This window comes from Chiloscyllium plagiosum, unplaced genomic scaffold (assembly GCF_037043375.1).
Source record: "Chiloscyllium plagiosum isolate Xiang-an unplaced genomic scaffold, Cpla_swu_hap1 HiC_scaffold_10, whole genome shotgun sequence".
NCBI lineage: Eukaryota > Metazoa > Chordata > Chondrichthyes > Orectolobiformes > Hemiscylliidae > Chiloscyllium > Chiloscyllium plagiosum.
In genome coordinates this window covers 24,830,096-24,849,136 of record NW_028270148.1, presented here as the reverse complement: position 1 = coordinate 24,849,136, position 19,041 = coordinate 24,830,096, and the positions used below count along the sequence as shown (strand labels likewise).

General features: G+C 38.8%; 1 protein-coding gene across 4 annotated transcripts in view; it reads left to right on the top strand.

Annotated features, from left to right (window-relative positions):
* Positions 1-19,041, top strand: part of edaradd (EDAR-associated death domain) — a 75,095-nt gene that overhangs the window by 13,261 nt on the left and 42,793 nt on the right. The window contains exon 1 of one of the 4 annotated variants that reach the window (XM_043695529.2): positions 1,221-1,362. The exons of the other annotated variants lie outside the window; for them this stretch is intronic. Coding sequence (XP_043551464.2) covers positions 1,323-1,362 — 40 coding nt within the window. The 5' untranslated portion in view covers positions 1,221-1,322. Of the gene's footprint in view, positions 1-1,220; positions 1,363-19,041 lie in introns of those variants that run through there. 4 annotated transcript variants of the gene reach the window in all.

Below are 19,041 nucleotides of genomic sequence, written 5' to 3'. Positions count from 1 at the left end.
AGGTGCCAATATTGGACTGGGATGTACAAAGTTAAAAATCAAGAGGTACACAACCTCTTGATTTTTAACTTTGTACACTCCAGTCCAACACTGGTACCTCCAAATCATATCCCAGAAGGTACTGATTTGTACACAACCACCTGATGAAGGAGCAGTGCTCCGAAAGCTAGTGCTTCCAAATAAACCAGTAGGACTATAACCTGGTGTTGTGTGATTTTTAACTTCTGGGATATAGCATAATTATGAAGCTTTGTGAGATCAACTTTTCCTTAGGCTTGCTTTGAACTGATAAAGGGCTCCGGCCCGAAACATCGATTCTCCTGCTCCTGGGATGCTGCCTGACCTACTGTGCTTTTCCAGCTGGATTCTGATCTCCAGCATCTGCAATCCTCACTTTCTCCTTGCTTTGAACTAGTTTAATAATGTTACTACATGATCTTGTTCTGGATTACCATAATGGAGGGAAGAACTGCAGCCTATCTATTTGTCCATTTTAATACCAGCATTAAATATCCTAATTATATCATTCTAAACCTAATTTCAAAGAAGCACGACCCAACAAACTGCAGCAAAGGCACCATTCATGAAAGTGAACCACCACCTTCTCGGGCAATTAAGAATGGACAATAAATGTTACCTTTCAATTGCCACTCAGATCAATTTAACAGAGAAGCCTCTGGGTTCCACTTCCAGCTGCACTGGTCCTCCGGGATTCGGACCTTTGGAGGAAAATGCCCAGAAGGAAATGTAGGAGCCTCTCTACTTTGGACAACATGGACAACAAAACAACGTTGGACTGATCTGTGGAATATTTCTGAATATATTCAAACGAATATATTCAAGGTACTCCGGCCACGGTTTTTTCTCAAAACTGTTGATATAAACCGATCGAGATTTCCATCTCGAGGGAGAGAGCAAGGGAAACAACCGAAAACAATCAAATGGACAAGCGATGGAAATTCTTTACACGAAAAATATAAACTTGCACAACGCACACAGGGCTTTGCACGCATCTTTTTCAATGTACTGTACAAATTGGCAGAGTGCGAGCAACAATTTTAGAGTTGCTCTCTGGACACCCCCCCCCCCCCCCCGTCACCTGTTGCCCCGAATTGACAGCTGCAGTTAGTTCACTCCTGTAGGGAGCGCCCATGTACCAGATTCCCTCTGCCTGAGAACATGGTGACCTGCCCAAAGCATCAACTGCCAGGAAGTAGATCCCCACTTCCCGGGGTGTCCTGATTTCCACTGTTACTTTGTTTCATTTACGTCTTTGCGCTTACAGTATCCGTTTCAGCCCACACCATCAGAGTGTGCCCCCAATGGCGACCCTTCAACCAGAAAACGGCCAGATGCCCGAAGGTACTGTAAACTTTCACAAGTAATTTTGGGCTTTTTTTGTCTTATCTCCCCAAGTAGTAACTACACAGCAGTGCATTTTTTATGTTGTAGTTTCCAGCCATGCAGACTGACATTTGTGCTTCCATCTTTGCTTTACTTCACTCAAGTATGGGTGTTCGATGAAAATTGGAGAACTCACTCAGCATCGGGTATGATCAGTTTTAACTCTGGGAATTTGGTGCATCACGCCAATGGTACTTTTAAACCTCAATTAGCTGCTGAAGTTAGCTGTGAGTGAATTCTGTAAAATTCTGCTGCCGTACGTTTGGTTATAAAGCGTACGATTAAAATATATAACTAAAACAGCTTTTCGACTTCGTTTTAACTTCGTCTTCCTATTTCATCCTTAGAAATACTAAACTATTTGCTTCACATTCGTTTCTTTATTAAATGTTCATAGATTTTTTTCTCAGAATACGCTTGCCAGCTAGCACTTATTCTGTTAATTCGCCGTGATTGTCTAATAAAACAAACGAAATGCATTTTAGCACAATTATAGTTAAACGTGAAAGACCATTTAAATTGTCTGTATTGTCCGTCCACTCAAGTTCCGGACTCTTAGTTCTGTTTAGGCGTGCGACTCACCTAATGGCACAGCAGTTCAGGCAGCATCCGGGGAGCAGTAAAATCGACTGGCTTTTGCCCGAAACGTCGATTTTACTGCTCCATGGATGCTGCCTGAATTGCTGTGCTCTTCCAGCATCTGGTTTCCAGCCAGATTCATTGTTTTTACCTAATGGCAGTCGGAATGAGAATTTCCCGCTTATGCGCTACAATTGCACTTTTGAGTAGCTTTCACCATATAAATATGTTCCTATTTCCCGCAACTCCAACTGAAGTTGGAAGTTTGAGAGATTTAAAGAGCCCCCAAGCTATGCTTGCAGATTTCAGATAAATTCCCCCCAGATCCCTACAGCGACACAGTCTTCCCTTACACCTACAATTTTGTACTTTAATCCTTACATTTAAAGTGAGCAAGATTTTATCTAATTTCAAACCCATGCCCCTTTCACAGAATTGAAATCAGGCTCAGTCTCCTGGAATGGAACTTGAACTTAGAGTTTCTGGTTCAGAAATATAGGCTGTACTGTGTCATAAGATCTCTGATAAACTTGTGTTAAAAGGTGTGATCTGTTAAGGTTCCCTTTGTGGAATTGTGTAACTATTAAAATCAGCTTGACTCAACCATCAGAATTAATCTGTGGTTGTGAATATAACTATTGCCATGGGTTACTTTACTATGTTAAAGTTTTTGTAAGCATGGAAGTTATTTCCCTGTTTTTTTTGGCTTCATATTCTTTTCAAGCTGCCAGTGTAAATCTGTGTAACTTCAGATAGAGTACAATTATAGCAGCTATGTGACAAGGTAATGACAGTACCCTTCAAAGGAACAAGTTATCAAGTTCACCAAAATGTCCAAGGGTTAAAGAAAGTGAGTGAGTTCTATCAGCAATCTGAATTCTGGATGCAGAATGCCATAATTGGCTCAAGGATGACTCTGAAGACACCAACAGAGAAGTCATTGCCATATATTAAAAGGATTCCATTTACCCAAGATACAGTTTGTTTGTAATACCAACCAGAAAATCCTGCTGGTTACAATCTAGCATGCAGTGGAATTACAAATGATGAATTTATTTTTTTACAACTTTTCCATGAGCATGGATCCTAGGAGACAAAACCTTGGCTCATAATCCCACTGAAACCTCAGGCAGATACATCCTGGTTGTAGCAGTCAGAAAGCCTATCCTGAAAAGGAGCATCGAGATGCAAAGAATATACTTCATTGTCTGGGTAGATCTGGCAGAGTACTTCATTACTTAACCCAAAGCATGGATTCTGATTGCGTGTATGATTTCTTGGAATCATGGCTGGGAAATGTAGTTAAATACAAATTAACCATGATCTAATTGAATTACTTGGCTTAAGAGGCAGAAAGGCCTGCTCCTGTGGCAATGTTTCTATGCTGCACTCTTCATAATTTTACACTCCAGGAAAACCAATAATACAATGTCGATGACAATATCCAGGAAGATAATCACTTCAACAAATCATACCTAATAGCTGCGAAGGTCACCAAAGCTGGATTCCAAAGGAGGTGATTATGCAATGGTAGATGACCTCCCCATGTTACACCCTTGGCATCTTCTATGCCAGTCAAGAGAGTGATCTTCCGTGAAACCACTATCTACTATAATACATGAGTATCTCAACATAATTTTGTTTGCTGAGCATAGAAGTACACACCAAATTATTACACATTTTTTCTGAATGATTTTAAACACCCATGAGTTATAACCATTAATATTACCATTAACAACTACTGCTTATGAGTTTTATTATGGCTGTCTTCTATAGTATTTATTCAGCCACATTTTTCTATTATTTGTTTATTGGCTCAACTTGAAATTTGTCACGAAGAACTGGAGGAATCGTTAACTCAAAATCAAAGAGACAAGGGGAAACTCAGTGGATATGAGGAGGTATTTATGTTTTACTTCATTAGTAACTATCTCCCTGATTTCATAAAGGGGTCAGGAACAATCTGCACAAACCATAAAGCAGCAGCATCGCCAAATTCTAGCTCATGAAGGCCCTGTTCATATTAACAGTAGGGCCTAATTAATAATTAGTTCCTGATCAACACTTAGTCAAATTTACTATTTGTCCGACATGAGAAGTGGGAATTTGGTGTTAACAGCCCTCTACAGACTTCCAGCATATAATGGAAGCAAAGAGGCTAATCATGGTACAGGTAGGGTTGTTCCATGATTATCGAAGGACGCCAAAGGACTCTGTGCAAAGAAGCCTGAGTTAAAAAGATATAGTGATCCCTTCGTGCATTAATGGAATGCCATCCATTTTACCAGACAAATTAAATAAACTTGTAGTTTGAGTAGTGTGAAAGAAGCTGATTGACTGTTCTTTGCTGATTTCTGTTACTACAAAAAAGTGCTGTTTTCTGTTATTAAAATTAAACTGTAGGTATTTACGATAATTCTAGTTTAAAATTTTAGAAGATGTGCAAATTATGGCCTACAAACCTGCACTGCAGATGCTTGCACTCTGGTGCACAAAGTCAGTTCAGTTCTAATTTCCTTTATTGTCAAGTTTGAATTTTGTGGGTTTGTAAGTTTGGAAAGGGCCATTCTTCGTGCTGTTGTCTTAGAGAAAAAAACCTAAATTGTAATAGTAAAATCTATTTGTACTTGTAGCTTGCTATACTTATAAAATAACGGGAATACATTTCTTTCTCAATGTTATATTGATAGCTTTTAGTTATTTGGATTAAAGTTGGATTTCCAAGGGAATTCTCCATCATTCATTGAAACTACACAGCACACTCATGGAAACTTCATCAAAATCAACATCTTTCCAGTATTTCCATAGATTTATTGCTGAAGTTACATGAGCAATTAGGACTACCTTGTTGGAAATTAAAGTCAGTTTTCTGTTCATCCAGATATTTAATAATTTTTTCTTCATGTAAAGATTTGATATCATAGATGTTAGACTAACTGGTCTACAATCACCTGCATTAGCTGTGTTCCCCTTTATGAATGTGAGTAGTACAGTGGCCACTTTTGTCTTCTGGTATACATCAACTATTGAGGAAACCTTGAAATAATGTCTTGGCCTTGGATATTACTTCCCCATTTCCATCAGGCTCTTTGAAAGTACCCCTGCAATTCCCTGCAATCAGATGTCCTTTTAATTTTTCTACCATGTTCGTTTCGCTCTTCGAGAAGATTAAAGCAAAATACTCATTAAGTATTTCCATAAATTTCAGTGTATCTTAAAACTAACTCACTGTCGCCTTTTGCTGATGGAGATGCACCTCACATTCATTAGTTATCTTTTTTACTAATATATTTGCAGTATATTTTTTAGATTCCTGTTACTCCCTGTCAACTTCTTTTCTCACATTCTTGTGTCACCAATTTAAATATTATAATCGTTCCACTCTTTTAAATCTCAGTTTTATGTCAGAATTACTCTTTCTCTGTACCTTCTCTGTAGCTGTAACATTATATTCTGCATTCTGTTCTATTACCCTGATGTACGTACATTAGGTATGATAGGCCTGAATTGCACGCAAAACAATATTTTTCACTATGTCTCATTACATGTGACAATAATGAATTAAATCAAATCAACATTAAAAATCATAGCTATAGGATCCATGTGTCAATTGTTTTTTGTTTCTAACCACTTTGGTTATCTTGAAATATGAAATAGTTTCATTTTGTAAATGTTTGTGTTTATTCTATAAATTAAGCAATGCAATTTTCATTTCCCTCTCATTTGTGCTAGTTCGCCCTTTGTCTCCCTGAGATCTGATCTATTTCAATTCAGTGAGCTTGCTTTTGCACTCCTCATTTTTTCCACTTCTTTCTGAATCTTAAACAGTATTGTTATATAGTTGCTACTGTCAAGGATTCAATCACATTAATTCATTCGATTAATTACACAGAAACATAGAAAATAAGGGCAGGAGTAGCCATTCAGCCCTTTGAGCCTGTTCAACAATTCAATATGATCATTGTCCTAAGAACTATATTTAACAAAAATGATGTGGTCAAACATCTTCTGAATAAGTCACACCAGAATTGAAATGTAAACTCTGTTTCTGTCTCCTCACAAGCTTCCAGACCTGCTGAGTTTCTTCAGAATTCTGTGTGTTTGTTTCAGATCTTCAACATCTGTAGTATCTTTTATTTAACTATCTATTTAACTACCTTTAACTTTTAGATAACTACTTCTTGAAAACATTCAATATTATGGCCTCAAACAATCCTGTGGCAGAGAGTTAAACAGATTCACCACCCTCTGAGTGAAGGCATTTCTTCTCTTCTTAGTCCTAAATGACCTACCCCATATCAGAAAACTGTGATTCCTGGTTCTGCACTCCCTGGTCATTGGGAACATCCTTGTTGCATTTATCCTGTCTAGTCCTGTTAAAATCTTATAGATTTCTATGAAATGCCTTCACACTGTTTTAAACTTCAGTGAAGATTGTCCTAAGTGATTCCATCTCTCTTCAGGCCTATCATCCCAGGAATCAGTCTGCAAAACATTTGTTGCACTCCCTCCATAGCTAGAACATCTTCCTCTGATAAGGGGACCAAAACAGCACACACTGGCCCCAGATGTGGTCTCAGCAATATTCTGTACAATTGCAACAAAGCATCCCTTCTCCTGTGTTTGAATCCTCTCTTGAATTGTGAAGGCTAGCATGCTATTTATCTTCTTTACTACATGATGCACTGATATGCTTACTTGCAATGACTTGTGATTTTGGCACCTCCCCCTTTCCCAATCTCTCACCCTTCAGATAATAGTCTACATTTCTGTTTTTGCTACCAAAGTGGATAACCTCATATTGACCCCATCACAATACGTGATGATACTATGGCTTTAGGAGGTGTATTTTGTTCTTGGTTTTCGAAAGGAGGTTTGAGCCATAGGTAGCTGTCTCTTCCTACCTAATAAAGTAAACAGCTTGTGAGGCCTTGGTTTTTTTTTTAAAATTGGAACAATAGAAGCAGCATAAATGGGTGGAGTTAGGCTCCCACAGAACCAGGGTTGTTCAGGATTGAAGTTGGTTGTGGAAGCCTCCATACCTCTTTCTCTACCAGAATTTTCCCTTGGTGTTTGTTTTTCCTGGATTGTAAAACAACACATGTAAGACAATCTATTTTACTAAATTTTACTTTGCGAATGGTGTATTTATAGGATGTAACTGTATTGGAACAGTTGCTATTTAGTAGTTAAATAATCTGTTATTCTTTTAAATTTTCCAATACAGTTAAAGTTATACCAATTCTTCTTTCTTTTGTTTGTACTTTAACTGTAAGATAAGAATAAAGTGGGTTTTGCTTGATGCCTAGTAGTGTCACCAGTCAAATGATACCTGGAACAGAGTACCTTACACTTGCCTTTAAATAAGATAAAAGTTAGGATCTAGGCTGTCTCCTTGATATATTTTGAGGGTATCTGGTCTGGTCCATAGCAAATTTGGGGCTCTGGTCTAAGAGGCTAAGAGTTTCCTGAGTGTGGAAGCACTCACTTGGGATGGTTTACAAAAGGTGAGGAAGGAAAAGCTTTTGGAATTGGCAAACAAGCTAAAGTTGGGGTTGCCTGTGTCTATGAAGAAAGGGCAGATAATTGCAGCAATAGCTCAGCAACTACAATCGCCAGAAATGCAATTGGAATAATTGGAAATGGCTAAAATTTAATTGCAAATGGAATAGCTTGAATTAGAGAAAGCAAAAGCATAAAATAGTTTGAATATTAAAGAGAAATGAAACAATTTGAGTTATGATTAAAAACAGAAGGATAAAGAGAGAGAAGGGTGGGAGAAAGAGAGATTTTGAACTTTGGAAGTTGGAACTGAAAAGTGAAGAGCTTAAAAATGTGTTGCTGGAAAAGTGCAGCAGGTCAGGCAGCATCAAAGGAACAAGAGAATCGATGTTTCGGGCATAAACCCGAAATTTTACATTTCCTGAAGAAGGGCTTATGCCCGAAACGTTCTCCTGTTCCTTTGATGCTGCCTGACCTGCTGCGCTTTTCCAGCAACACATTTTTAAGCTCTGATCTCCAGCATCTGCAGTCCTCACTTTCTCCTAACTGAAAAGTGAAGGTCAATTTAAAATGACGGAGGTAAAAGTAAACGGTGGGAGTAGTCATGAGGATAGTGATGAATCTTTGCCAAGGGATTCAAGGCAATCCAACAAATAATACAGTGCTATGACTTAGCTGTCCAACCTGAACTTGTAAAATCTACAATCTCATACATAAACTTAATAGAAATCTCTTTTAGAAAATACACATAATTATTACCTCATTGTATTGAGGTACAGTGGTCTATTTCTTTGTATGTTACATTCATAAACTTTATAAAATGCTCCTTTTAGTGTTCTTGCACCCAAAATAACCATCTTAATTTTTAGACCATCATCAAAGATTTGAAAAGGGCAAAATTCCAAATAGCACTTATTACATCTCAACAGAATGGCAAGTTTTGTGGGTTGAACCTGCTTCCAGTTTAGTGTCTTTAAAACTAATGGAAAAAATCAGAATCGCACAACCCCCCCCACCCAAGACAAAACTCCAGGTTATTACCTTATATCCTCCCTAATAAGATAGAGCAAAGAAATTTCAATTTAGAAAAATTTGGGATAAAAGTCCCAGGTTTGCCAATAACGCAAAAAGAGGTGGGAAGGCAAGTAGTGAGGATGACAAAGAGTCCATAGAGGAATATAGACAGGTTCAGCGAATGGGCAAAAACTTGGCAAATGAAATAAAATGTGGGAATATGTGAAGTTGTGCACTTTGACAGGAAGAATAGAGAAGCTGAATATTATTTACATGGAGAAAGACTGCAGAAAACTACATAACTGTGAGATTTAGGAGTCCTTGTCCCATGAATCACAAAAAGTGAGCATCCAAGGAAGAATGGGGAGGGATTCAGATTTACCAGGATGTTGCCAGGTATAGAAGGTTTGAGTTGTAAAGAAAGGCTGGATAAGCTGAGACTTTTTTAACTGGAGTGTAGGAAGTTAAGAAGTGACCTTATGGAGGTTGGAAAGTCATGAGGAGTGTAGATAGGATTAATAGTAGGTGTTTTTCCCCTCAGGTGAGGGATTTCAAGACTAGGACATATATTTTTAAGGTGAGAGGAGAGAAAGTTCAAAAAGACATAAGGGGCAAATTCTTTACACACAGTGGGTGGTTCACGTGTGGAATGAACTTCGTGAGGAAGTGGTGGATGCGGGCACAGTTACATAGTTTAAAAGGTACTTACATAAGTACATGAATAGGAAAGGTTTGTAGGAGTATCAGCCAGGAGCAGGCAGATAGGACAGCTTTAGTTTGGGATTATGCTCAGCATGGACTGGTTGGATTAAAGTACTCCAGGACGGTTGGTTTCCAAACCTTTTGGTTTTGGAATCCCTTATTAATATTGAACGTGCTGCACCCATCATAAAAAGAAGTACTGAGCTAGGTTTCTTGTCAGCACAATACATGAAATGATAAAAATACTGATGATTGTGTTAAATCTGTTTTACCTACACTGTCTCTAAACAGTCCTAAACTGCCTGCCATATTTAAATAGCAGTTGTAACACATTAGTCATCCTATTGCACTTCACAAGAGAGTAGCAAAGTCTGACAATGAGCAGGTATTGAGAGAAGATTTAAAAGAGATGTAAAAGGCACTATTAAGAAAGAGGTTTGAAAATGAGGAACACTGGTAGGCTTAAAGGTGCTTAGGAAGTGAGTTGAAGAATGCCAAGTCTTAATGGCTAAAACCTCTGCTGCCAACAGTGGAGCAGATGAGAAGGAATATGTTCATTTGCTGAGATATAAAAGTGTGAAGTGTATGAACTAGATTGTGGCTTTGGATGACCTTAAAGACATGGACTGAAGGGATGCCTTTGGAAGAGTAATATAGCATTTTTAAATTACTGCATTGAAGGATGGACATTGTGTTGCCAAGAAAAGAAAAAATAGATGAGCAAATGGTTATATGTTTGGATGAATTGTAAGGGCCAGCAAAACTAGTGAGGAGGGCATCGGAGAAATTAAGTTTGAATGAGATCGACAAGGACTTCAGCAGTGTTGGCAGGTGTTCTAGCCAAACATGGCAGTTGTAATAACAGATAACCTTGATATTGGATCAAATGTAGAATTTGAAGCTTGCTAAAGGGTCAAACAAAGCTACCAGGAAAGATAAAAGTAATTGGATGAGCAAGAATCAAATTAAACTGACTTCAATCTTACAATTGTGGTTATTGCTCATTTGTTGTTGGTGGGATGTGAGTCAGTGCGTAATAGTGTAGTGGTTCTGGTTCTTGACTATAGGACTATGATTAAGGGAGATTGGTAGTTGAGAACAAGCGAGGCCCACATGAAAAGTTTAATATAGGTACCTGACAGAAAGGAAGAAGAATTGTGGAATTAAGTTGCCCTTTTACTTTAAACATCTCTCCAATGGGGGGGGGGGGGGCAGTTAAAATCAGATTCAAAGAGAATTACAGGAAGAAAGAGACAGAAAAAGAAAATTCAAAGCGATCAAAATAATCTTTTAAAATATTACAAAATACTTATTAATGAGTCATTCTTCATGTTGCTAGGCCACTGTGATCACCTCATTGAAAGTAATTGAGGCTAGGATTTGGATCAACCAAGAATTCAATCTGAAGTTGCACAATCTACAAACCACAATTATATATATATATGCATTAAATTGCTGAAATGTACTGTGAAATAAAATGGCTAAAGAGTTATTCCTATCATGTGTATCCAGTTTTTGATTCTCAGGAAAGCTTGTTGAAACACTTCACTCACTGTTACAGGAATTTGTCTGTTGAGCTTGCACTTAAAAAGATTTTGACTGTTAATTGTTCTCTGTTCATAAGTAATGGCTCTAGAAATGTATTTGAAAAAAGAACTGAGTGGAACTTATACTTAGCTTCTATCAAAATCTTGCGAAGAATTGATTTAACACAGTTAATTTGAATATTTTACTTCTTTGCCCAAAGCACTGCACAACATTAGTCAATAATTTTTCTTAATCCTGCTGTATGCAATACCTTTGAGACCAGATTTATTTTGGCTACTTTTAATTTATCTTCTGTAGCATTTTGTTCTTTTGTGTAGATTTCATCTTTATTTCTGCCCTTTTTCTTGCTTTAAAGCTAGATTATCTTCTGCATTTCTGTACTGATAGTTTACTGTGATTTTTTTTCCCTTCAGTTTCCTGAAACATCTACTTCGTTTTTTTTGGTGTCCTCATTCTCTCAACTACACTAAAGTGCAAAGTTTGAGGTAATCAACAATAATCTATTTCTTCTCATACATATATGAAATTAATGGTCTTTGTCTTTCTCTGTGAAATTTTGTTGGTTACTTTAATGTCATACCTTTCCTCCTTACTATTTCAATCATGAATAATCCTAATTTTAAAAGAAAATACTGCAGGTGCTGCACATCTGAAATAAATAAGTCTGAAATTTTTGTTCTGAGTCATATGTGACTCAATCATAACTGTCTCCACAATTGCTACAACATCTGTTGTGTACTTCCAGCCTTTCTAACAGAGTCATACAGATGTACAGCATGGAAACAGACTCTTCGATCCAACACATCCATGCTGACCAGATATCCCAACCCAATCTAGTCCTACCTGCCAGCACCCAGCCCATATCTTTCCAAACCCTTCATGTTCATATACCCACCCAGATGCCTTTTAAATGTTGCAATTGTACGAGCCTCCATCATTTCCTCTGTCAGCCCATTCCACACACTCACCACCCTCTGCGTGAAAAAGTTGCCTGTTAGGTCTCTTTTATATCTTTACCCTCTCACCCTAAACCTATGCTCTTTAGTTCTGGACTTCACTACCCCAGGGAAAAGACCTCGTCTATTTACCCTATCCATGCCCCTCATGATTTTATAAACCTCTATAAGGTCACACCTCAGCCTCCGATACTCCAGCGAAAACATCCCTAGCCTATTTGACCTCTCCCGATAACTCAAATCCTCTAATCCTGGCAACATCCTTGTAAATCTTTCCTGAACCCTTTCAAGTTTCACCACATCCTTCCGATAGGAACGAGATCAGAATTGCACGCAATATTCCAAAAGTGACCTAACCAATGTCCTCTTTATTTTACAAATTCATTACACTTTTGCTTGGGGTCTTCTTGGGAAATACTTTGTGGAATAACTATCAATAGACACAAGTTTCTTTTCTTCAGTTTGAATATTCTGAACTTGTTCAGTGAATAGTTTGAGGGTCATAACTGAAGGTATGAAGAGAAATGAGTTGTTCTATAAGATAAGAAACTCTATTTTCATTTTCAGAAACTGAACGTGAAGCCCATAAAAGAATGGCATAGGAGACTTCTGAGCTAGCTGCAAATGTTCTTTCTTAAATGTGTTGGATAGTCCAATCTTTTTTGAAATTAATTCATGTGATTTGGGTGTCACTGGAAAAGCCAATATTTATTGCTCATCCCTAATTGCCTGAAAGAAGGTGGCAGAAAACCACTTTCTGAATCACTCCTCTGTTTGTGGTGAGAGTATTCCATTGTGCTGTTAAGAGGAATGGGGCAATATAAGGATTTTGACCTAACAATAAGATGAAATAGTCATACATTTCAAAATTAAAGCTGATGTGTCATTTGGAAGTTAACTTGGAGGTACTGGTGTTCCTGTGCAACTGTTGGTTTTGTCCTAGGTGGAAGAATTCATGAACTTGGGAAATGCTGTCAAAGAAGGTGTTACAGTGCCTTTTGTAGATGGCACACAGTGCAACCACAGAGTGGTAGAGGAAGTAAATGTTTAAGGTGGTGGATGCTACTCAAACCAGTTGATTTATCCAGGATAATGCTGAGTTTACGGTATTAGGAATTAGAGAAGAGTTACGACACAGAAGGCATTTGGTCCATCCAACTCTCTGCAGCAGCAATTAAGCTACTCCCCCAAACCTTTGCCCTTTCCCCGTAACCCTGAAAATGATATTTTAACTTCAGCTGCTCATTCAATATCTGTTTGAAAGTCACAAGTCAAGCTGCCGCTACCACCCAGGCCATACATTCCTGTAAAAGAGAAACATTTTTTTTTGTCAATTAGCTTAACTTAGTATCCTCTGATCCTTATGCCAATGGAATAGATTCTTTGTACAGGTATTTGCTTTGTTGAAGTTCCTCTTGTTTCTGAATACCTCTATCAAATCTCTTCTCGACCTTCTATTCTCTGAGAAGCTCTAACTTCTCCCCACTGTCTTCATAAGTGAAGTCCCTCAGTCCTCAACCCTGGGATCATCCTTGTTAATCTTTCTGCTCTCACTGTCTAAATCCTTCACATCCTAGAATCAGGCACATTTAGACCAGACCAATATCTTATAAATATTCATTATAACTCTTTTGCTTTTGTACTCCATAACTCAACTTGTAGAGCGAGGGATCCAAAATGCCTTTGTAATCATTTCCTCAACCTACCACTGCACATATAGCTTCAATTGCCTCTATTCTTGCACTGCCTTTTGGAACTGTGTTCATCCAGGCACATGGAGAGTTTTCCATCATAATCTTAACTCTTACCATGCTGACGGAAAGACTTAGTTGGTGAGTCCCTTGTCACAGAATACCCAGCTTCTGAACTGCTCTTGTACTTACAACATTTTTGTAGCTGGCCCAGTCAAGTTCCAGATAAATAGTGACCACCTACACCGCGGCCCCCCCTCCCCAACGCCCAGGATGTTGATGGTGGGATTATTGGCTCGTGCATTCATGATGCAAATGTTACATGTCATCGTATTGGTCCAAAACTGAATATCATCATGTCTTGCTACATGAGTGCACAGATTGCTTCATTATCTGAGAGTTGCAAATGAACTTAAACATTACAATCAACAGTGAGTATCTCCACTTCTAACCTGATGGTGGAGCGAATCTAACTGATTAAGCAGTTGAAAGTTGGGCTTGAGGAACTCCTGTAGTGCTATCGAATAACAAACAGAAATTTATGGAAAAACACAGCAGGTCTGGCAGCATCGGTGGAGAAAAAGCAGAGTTAAAACATTCGGGTCCAGTGACCCTTCTTCAGAACTGGTTGTAGCTAGAACAAGGTTAGTACATATGCTGAAGATGAGGTGGGGAGGGAGAGAGGAGTAAATGATAGGCAAAAATAGAGTCCAAATAGAGAGAGAACAATTGTTAGGCAGACAAAGAAATGGGTAAAGGTCAACCCAGGAGAATTGATAGCTGCTAATGGGGATCATTGTGGCTGACAATGGGTTGTTTGTTGTGGCAGCCATGTGATGACAAGACCTGGTGTGGGGACTTTGGGTAAAGACATAGGAGTAGGTGCTCAGGTCCTGTAAGTATTAAACTGGATATTGAGTCCTAAAAGCTACAGGTCTCCAAACAAAAATGAGATGCTGTTCTTCCAGCTTGAATTGAGGTTTACTGGAGCACTGAGGCAAGCCTGAGACAGAAATGTTGGCAAGAAAACATGGTGATATGTTGGAGTGGCAGGCAGCAGGCAGGTCAGGGTCAGTTTTGCAGAAAGAACGTAAGTGTTATTCCAAACGTTCACCGAATCTGTGTTTTGTCCCCCCAACGTAGAGCATGAATACAGTCGACCAGATTGAGTGAAGTGCAGGTAAATTGCTGCTTCACTTGGCATTGGATCGTGAGGAGAGAGGACAAAAAGGGCAGGTGTTACACCTTCTGCAGTTGTAAGGGAAGGTACCATAGAGGTGTGAGGAGGTGTTGGGAATGGAGAAGTGAACCATGGTGTCCTGGACGGCACTGCCCCTGCAGAAGGCTGACAAGGGAAGGGACTGGTGATGGCATCCTGCTGGTGCTAGCAGAAATGGCAGCTGATGATCCTTTGGATATGGATGCTGATGAGGTGGAAGTGAGTTCCAGGAGAACCCTATTGCTGTTGTGGAATGGAAGAGAAAGGCTGCGGGAGATGGGTGGGACATGGCTGACAATTCTGTTGACCTCAGAGATGGAGAATCTTGGTTGAGGAAGAAGGCGGACATTTCAGAGGCTCCCCTGTAGAAGCAGATGTGATAGATACAAAGAAACTGGGAGAATAGAATAAAATCTTTTCAGGAGGCTGGGTGTGAGGATGTATAGTCAAGGTAACTGTGGGAGTTAGTGGATTTGTAGTGGATATTGGTGACCAGTGTTTCCCCAGAAATGGAAACAGAAACTCAAAGGAAGGGAAAGGAGAAGTCAGAAATGGACCAAGTGAAGGAGAGAGCAAAGTGGAAATTGGAAACAAAATTGATAAACATTTACGATTCTGGGTGAGAGACAGAAGCAGCAAATATGATGTCATCAATGTATCAGAGAAGGAGTTGTGGGTGGGACCCTGAGTAGGCCTGGAACAAGGAATGTTCCACGTACTCCACAAAGAGGCAGCCACAGCTTTGGCCTGAAGAAAGTGAGAGGAGTTAAGTGAGATGAGTCTGTTTCAACTCCAAGGACTGCAGACTACAACATGATTTCATTCATTTTGGTCACAGTCAAGCAGTGTAGATTCAGCAAGATAGATCAGATGTTTACCACCTGCAATAGCTCAAAAATATTATCATCAACAGGTCACAGAGTCATACAGCATAGTGGCCTGACTACATCCAACAAGTACTTGAGCTAGTGTTCTTTATGGTCATTCAATGACAAACAATGACACTCCAAGAATGAAATCTTCAAAGCTAAGTAAGTTATGATTCTGCAAGCTCTATGTCAAGACATGGTAGGCCATATATAGGGCATATATGTAGGTCACATGGGTGTACACAGGTTTCTTTCAGAGCTACAGAATAAGATTGCGACTGATATTTTCCATGTCTAAGGACGTGATTACATTCTGGTGACTGACAATTTCAGCAAATTACTTTTCATATTACAGATTAAAGGTACCAATAGTGCAACAGCTTTTGATAATTGACTGCCATATTCAGTATGATTGGTATATCTCATTTGTGTCTGGCAACAGCTCACAGTACATTAATGCTTTTTTCCAACACATGTGCAGGTAATGGGCCGTTCAATATTTTGCTTCCTTTTCCCAACTACCCTCAGTCAAATGGTGTAATAGAATGCACTGTTCGTACTATTAAATCTATGATCATTTAATGTAAGGTTTCTTGCTAAGACTTTCAGATAGCTATGTTAAATCTATGTCTCCTCCTCAAAACAATGGTTTAGCCTCACTGACAGCTTACATTTTGGGAAATTTCTCTCTCACACTCTCAACCACATATGCATGATGCATTGTTGGCAAGAAGGGAGAAAATGGCACATCACCTTGGTAATTGGGTCATCCCAGGCTGAACCAAGAACAAACTGTAAGAGTTCAAGATTTTCATATGTGCACTTGGGTTATTGGAAATAAATTAAGGCATTGTGTCCAGCCGAGATCACATGATGATGTAATGAACAATGATCAATTCCTACAAGGATATAAACATCATATCTAAATGGCATATCATCAGCCACCTGCCATGGAAGATGATGACTTGTACACTGAAGGTATCATGCTAGATGCAACTACACACGAACAACAAATGATACACATCCATCTGTAATAGGTAGCACACCACAGATTGAAGGTACACTACCACGTAGTGGTATTTTGGTATTTTATCATTCTTCCATCATTGCATTATCTGGATGTATCAAAAAGGGGTTCCATTCTTTAGAAAGAAAACAGGGTTGAAAGGAGGTTGTGTTATGGCACAGATTCTAGGCCTGTACCTTTAAGACAGTTATATGACATCATAACATGTAATTCAGTGTACATATGCCCACCTCTCTTTCAGTCCTTTTGTGTAGTGGAGTCAGTGTGGTCAGTCAGTATATCTGTGTAATGTGTAGTAACATAAGTAATCAGAGAACTCAGGCTATGTCTGTAGAGCTATATGTCTGTGACATGGTAGTTATGTAAATAGTTAGTGTTGCCAATAAATTCCAAGATATGAGACTCAAAAAGAACCCAATTTTCTTGGTGTATATTTTCTAATAAATAAAAAAAATCAAATTTATGAATTAGATCTTTCCAAAAATAACACCTGTTCTACTGTTACTTTAGCTAAAAGTCTAATAGATCTCGTTTGAATTTTCTCATATAATCTGTATATCGTTTTTTTAAATCTACAAAGCTTAGTTTTCTGTAGGCCTATGGCCGAGAAAATTATGTTTTATTGCAAAAATAACCCAGTATTCAAAGAGTTAACCAGTCATTTGACATCTACAGATAATAGAAGAAGTTAAGCAAAAAGATTTCTTCACATTTAAAGTTCCTCACTTCAAAGATCTTGGCGTGTGGAAACTTGTAATAAGAAAGCTTTCAACTATAACATGTTAATCCATAGAGTGTCGTTAGAACATGAATAAAGCCAAAGGATCTGTTAACTTTTTCCTTTATAAATCATATACATTTGCAATGAATTTTAATTGATGGTGAGGGATATGTTTCATGATCACAGATTTTGTAATTAGTTCATTCTTTTTTATCTCCTTTCCCCACCTGACCATGATCACCCCAAAAAGAAATTCAGTACACTATGCAAGTACTGATGGTGTAGATACTGTAGAACAAGTAAAGTACTGTTTGTTGTATGAGCATGCCAGCTCATTGTGGTGTATAAGCTACTGCTCATGATGAAAGTTGCTGTCACCATCATCTTTATGTATAAGAAACTATAACGCTTATTTGGTCTGTTGAGGTAGACGAAAATCATTTCATGGTCGAGTTAGAAAAGTCTCTTGTAGTTAACAAGACGGAATTGAATATTAGCAACTGGTTACAGGTTACACTGATGTGATGATCTTCATCAAGAGATCCAATTACAGACCGAGTATGTGTGCAAATATATTGCAAGATACTAACTATTTCAAGCTTCTCCAACAGGCCCAGGTGGAAGCCAAGTGCACACAGTGTGCAAAAATCCATAAGGTCATAATTAGCACAAAAGAAAATGTTCATGATTGTTGGAGGTTGAACATATCAGTCCAAGGGCATCTCTGCAGGAGTTCCAAGGGTAGTGTCCTGGCCCAATAGCCTTCAGCTTCTTCATCAATGACTTACTTCCATCTAGAGATCAGAAGATTTCACAATATTTAGAACCATCCATGATTCCACAAATACCAAAGTAATTCAGTTCATAAGCTGAAAGAACTGAACAACCTCCAGCCTTGGGCTAATAAGTACCCAGTAGAATACGTGCTACTCATTATCAGGCAATGACCATCTCCAATAAGTGAGAAGCTGAGCAGCATCCCTTGACCATAAATGGAATTACTATCACTGAATTCTCTACTATCAACATGCTGGAGTTGCTACTAACCAGAAACTGAACTCGGCCAGCCATTTCAGAACTGTGACTACATGTCAGAGGCTATGAATTCTGCAGCAACTAACTCATTCCTGACTGCCCAATATCTGTCACCATCTTGCAAGGCACAAGTCGGGAGTGTGATAGATGGATGCAACGCCAACAACACTCGATGACTTGACATCATCCTGGACAAAGCATCCTACTTGATTGGCACCTCACCCACCACCTTCAACAATCAGTCTCTATTCCATCAGAGGATAATGGCAGTAAGGGTGCCATTTACAAGATATACTATCATAACTCACCAAGCTTTCTTGGGTGGAACTTCCAAGTTCACAACCTCTAGAATTTAACAAGGGCAGCAGATGCATGGGAAAACCACCACCCAGAAGTTCCCCTACCTAGGGAGACGGTGATGTAATGGTATCATCACTGGATAGTAATCCAGAAACCCAGGCTAATGCTCTGGGTAAATGGATTTATATCTCAGCGTGGCAGGTGGTGAAATTTGAATGAATGAAAATCTGGAATTAAAGGCTAACTTAATGGTGACCATGTAACCACTGTCAGTTGTTGTAAAAACCCATCTGTTTCACTAAAGTCTTTCAGGGAAGGAAATTGTTCTTCATACCTGATCTAGCCTACATATTACTTCAGGCCGACAACAAAGTGGTTGACTTTGAACTGGCTCTAGCAAGCCAGTCAGTTCAAGTAGCAATGAGAGATGGCAATAAATGCGGCCACACACAAGCCTGCTTTTGAAGTATATCA